This window comes from Gekko japonicus, unplaced genomic scaffold (assembly GCF_001447785.1).
Source record: "Gekko japonicus isolate JY-2015 unplaced genomic scaffold, Gekko_japonicus_V1.1 scaffold7205, whole genome shotgun sequence".
NCBI classification, from domain to species: domain Eukaryota; kingdom Metazoa; phylum Chordata; class Lepidosauria; order Squamata; family Gekkonidae; genus Gekko; species Gekko japonicus.
In genome coordinates this window covers 5,000-9,476 of record NW_015165475.1, presented here as the reverse complement: position 1 = coordinate 9,476, position 4,477 = coordinate 5,000, and the positions used below count along the sequence as shown (strand labels likewise).

At 45.3% G+C, this 4,477-nt stretch overlaps 1 protein-coding gene across 1 annotated transcript; it reads right to left on the bottom strand.

Annotated features, from left to right (window-relative positions):
• Positions 1-1,397: 1,397 nt before the first annotated feature.
• On the bottom strand, positions 1,398-2,951 carry LOC107109998 (zinc finger protein 709-like; the record flags this gene model as incomplete). The annotated part of the gene is made up of 1 exon (XM_015410708.1): positions 1,398-2,951. A coding segment is annotated over exon 1 (1,554 nt), but the record flags the coding sequence as incomplete, so codon positions are not given.
• Positions 2,952-4,477: the final 1,526 nt, after the last annotated feature.

Here is a 4,477-nt window from a genome sequence, read left to right as displayed (position 1 = left end):
GACCATCGAGGTCTGGTACAGTAAACTCTGGAATCAATACCTAATGGACGCGGTTACGGTAAAAATAGACACAACGAACCAAAACACAAGACAAGAGTGGTTTGTTGGGAAGTGGTACCCGATCATGCAGTTCCTCTCTAAGCAACAGTACATCTCCTCTGAGTGGTCCCAATTTGCAGAGTGGATTTGATTTACTTTAATTTCACCATTTGCAGTCTATTTCTATCTGCACATTATTTGTTTATTTATTTATTTTTATTTCTTTTCTTTTCGTGACTGAAAGGAATACATACAGGTTGTATAAATTTCATACCCTATATTTTGAAAACTGCTTTACCTATTGAATGTTGTTATGCATATGTTATGAAATGCCGACTGTTTTCATTCTACAAAAAGTTTACAGCGGACTGAATGTAGGTTACTCGAAAGGTTGCGTAACAATTGTTTACCTATGTTACAAAGTTTATGGAGACATGACTATTTGATGCAAAATGTTATGTTACTATGATTTCAATGTTAACTGAAAAATAACTAAAAAAAATTAAATTAAAAAAAAAGTTGAACTTGATTGATCCAATCTGCAATCCGAACTGTACTGGCTGCTTAGTGTTATAGTTTAATATTAGGTACTGCTAAGCCTCCTCTTTTATCTAATCCTGTAATACGTTAAATCTAATTCTTAGTTTTTCCACTCCGTATATATTTCTTTCTTTCTGCCAGTCCATCAAAGCCTTTGTATATTGATCTGTATCAACTGATACAGAAAATTTATTTTGGCAATCCATTGATTTTTAATCCAGAGACTGTTCCAAGCCACAATGATTTTGGTTTGTACCTCTGTCCAAACGCACGTGGGTTTGATTGAGGCTTTCCCTCCATTACTGAAGCTATTCAGTTTTACCACTTGGACTCTGAAGCCTGGAAGGGCAAGGCATGCTCTTTGCCTCTCTGGTGGGCTGCCGTATTCGTCCGTAGAAGCAGAGCAGAATTCAAGTCCAGTAGCTCCTTCACGACTACCCGAAAGAGGGGTTGCCAAAAAGGGACATATGGGGTCAGGATGTAGAGGTGCCATAAGGTCTGTGGGATCTTCGTTCTCATTTCTTGCCTGACCAAATGAGCTTCTTCCCCGGGAAATTTCCTTGGTCTTTCACATGCTACCCCTCCACCTTCCTATTTCCTTTCGGAAGTCCTTTCTCCTTATTAGGGTGGTGAGAATGGAGCTAGGTTCACTTGGAAACAAACAGGGGCCAGGGGTCTTCGTTCACCCTGCCAGGCCCTGGCTCTGAGCATTTAAAAGGTTTCTCCCCTGTGTGGGTTCTTTGATGCCTTTGAAGACTGCCACTATGACTGAATCTCTTTCCACAGTCTGAGCATTCAAAAGGTTTCTCCCCTGTGTGGGTTCTTCGGTGCACTTGAAGATGGCCACTCCGACTGAATCTCTTTCCACAGTCTGAGCATTCAAAAGGTTTCTCCGCTGTGTGGGTTCTTCGGTGCACTTGAAGATTGCCACTAGTACTAAATCTCTTTCCACACTCTGAGCATTCAAAAGGTTTCTCCCCTGTGTGGGTTCTTTGATGCTTTTGAAGATTGCCACTTGTATTGAAGCTCTTTCCACACTCTGAGCATTCAAAAGGTTTCTCCCCTGTGTGGGTTCTTCGGTGCACTTGAAGATTGCCACTCGTACTAAATCTCTTTCCACACTCTGAGCATGCAAAAGGTTTCTCCCCCGTGTGGGTTCTTTGATGCAGTTGAAGATTGCCACTCTGACTGAATCTCTTTCCACACTCTGAGCATTCAAAAGGTTTCTCCCCTGTGTGGGTTCTTTGATGCTGTCGAAGTCTGCCAGTCTGACTAAATCTCTTCCCACACTCTGAGCATTCAAAAGTTCTCTCTTCTGTGTGGGTTCTTTGGTGCTTTTGAAGATTGCCCCTTATATTGAAGCTCTTTCCACACTCTGAGCATTCAAAAGGTTTCTCCCCGGTGTGGGTTCTTTGATGCTTTTGAAGACTGTGACTTCGACTAAATCTCTTTGCACACACTGAGCATTCAAAAGTTCTCTCTTCTGTGTGGGTTCTTTGGTGCACTTGAAGACTACCACTCTGACTGAATCTCTTTCCACACTCTGAGCATTCAAAAGGTTTCTCCCCTGTGTGGGTTCTTTGATGCTTTTGAAGATTGCCACTTGTATTGAAGCTCCTTCTACACTCTGAGCATTCAAAAGACTTCTCCGTGTGGGTTCTTTGGTGCTTTTGAAGGTTGCCACTTGTATTGAAGCTCTTTCCACACTCTGAGCATTCAAAAGGTTTCTCCCCTGTGTGGGTTCTTCGGTGCACTTGAAGATTGCCACTCGTACTAAATCTCTTTCCACACTCTGAGCATGCAAAAGGTTTCTCCCCCGTGTGGGTTCTTTGATGCAGTTGAAGATTGCCACTCTGACTGAATCTCTTTCCACACTCTGAGCATTCAAAAGGTTTCTCCCCTGTGTGGGTTCTTTGATGCTGTCGAAGTCTGCCAGTCTGACTAAATCTCTTCCCACACTCTGAGCATTCAAAAGGTTTCTCCCCTGTGTGGGTTCTTCGGTGCACTTGAAGACTTCCATGTATACTGAATCTCTTTCCACACTCTGAGCATTCAAAAGGTTTCTCCCCTGTGTGGGTTCTTCGGTGCACTTGAAGATAGCCACTCCGACTGAATCTCTTTCCACACACTGAGCATACAAAAGGTTTCTCCCCTGTGTGGGTTCTTTGATGCTTTTTAAAACTGTCACTCCGACTAAATCTCTTCCCATACTCTGAGCATTCCAAAAGCTTCTGTACTATGTGTATTTTCTGGTGCACGTGAAGCTGTGGTCTGTATCTGAAGTACTTTCCACAGTAACAGCATTTACACGCCTTCCTTATAATGTGTTTTGGAAAACATACATTACCCTTCCTTCCACTTGAGAAAGTCATTCCACTCTTGGAGCAGATAAATAGCTTCACTCCTGAATGAATCCATTGGGGAAGGTTGCAGACTGGGATTTCATAGCAGCCCCCTTCTTGGCAAGGAATGGATTGAACCCGCCTCTTCACCGTACGGATTCTTTCCTGCCTCTCTGGTCCATCTGTATTTTCAACGTCTCCTGGTGGAATAAAGGGGGAGGTCCAATCACCACTCACATAAGGAGCCAAGCTACCAATCAGGAACTCCTGATTAACGAGTGTCTATTTTATCTCCTAAGCCACTGGTCACAACATTTCCCTGGCCAGCCCTCCAGTAGAGCTTTTTCTGTATTGTGACCATCCCTCCCCTGTGCAAAACTCCTCGAATCTACTTTAAGAGAAAAAGCGGCAAAGATCTGGTGCTCTGTCTTTCCCATTTACCTAGTCATGCAGGGCTTTTGATGATGAAATACAAAAAATGATTGTAACTTCTAGTCCTGAGATTCTACAGAGTTTCCGTCCAGGTGTGATGGGGCTGAAGAGGAGCTGGTCTTCAGACTCCAATAACATGTGTCTGCTAGGGCAGGGGAGAAGTCAGGACCTAACCAGTTCTAAGAGAACTCCCATAGGAATACCAGCTATTGGGGGAGAGAGGGAGGGGAGGCCTGGAGATATTCAACTGACCACGGTAGGAAAAGGCTGATGGGCGTCTGACTCGTCCAGCTAAGCTTTTCTTAAGTGAATACCTCACCTTTCCCTGGAATGTCCGGTATTTAAGGACAGGACAGCCCCTAAAGGGACTAAAAGAGCCACAACTGAGCTCAGACCCAGGAAGAATTCCCAAGATCGCAGGCCCCAAAGGGCTTCCCTCCTTACCCAGAGGGCTTTATCATTCTACCCAACCAAGAGCTGCTACAGAGTGAAGCAGAAAACCACCATGGCTATTCTTTGCCCTTTCCCTTGACAGAAAGACGAAGCAGACTCACTCGCGGCCAGTTCACTCGGGAAGGAACTATTCTGTTGAGATCCTCTTGAGAAACTCTCCAGCCCTTCGTCCGTCTCCACTGCAGTCTCTCGCACATCCGTGCCTTCTTTGGGAGAGAGAGAGAGAGAAAAGTGGAGGAAGAGTGACCCAAGGCCTTTGTCTGTCTCCACCTCAGGCCGTGACACCCACCCTGCGTCTCACGCTGGCCACAGCAGTAGCTGCAGTGGCCCCTGGACCAGCCACGTCTGTTGGTTGCTTTCACCGCCACCTCAACTCCTGGACTCATCCAGAGGGGGTGAGTACAAGGCCAAGGCATATAATGACATGCTGCTCTTCAATACTCTGATTCACACAACATCACAATGGCAGCAATTCACACCTTTGGCACCTAAGGAAGATCCTTACCCAGAGAGGCCACACTCCTATAGTTCTCCAGCATGACTTCCCAGTAGAGTGCTCTTTGGTCTGGATCCAGCAGGGCCCACTCGGCCACGGTGAAATACACGGCCACCTCCTCAAAGGAAGCTGGAAACTAAAAAAGAAAAAGCAGACTTCCTCATCAGAGATCGTG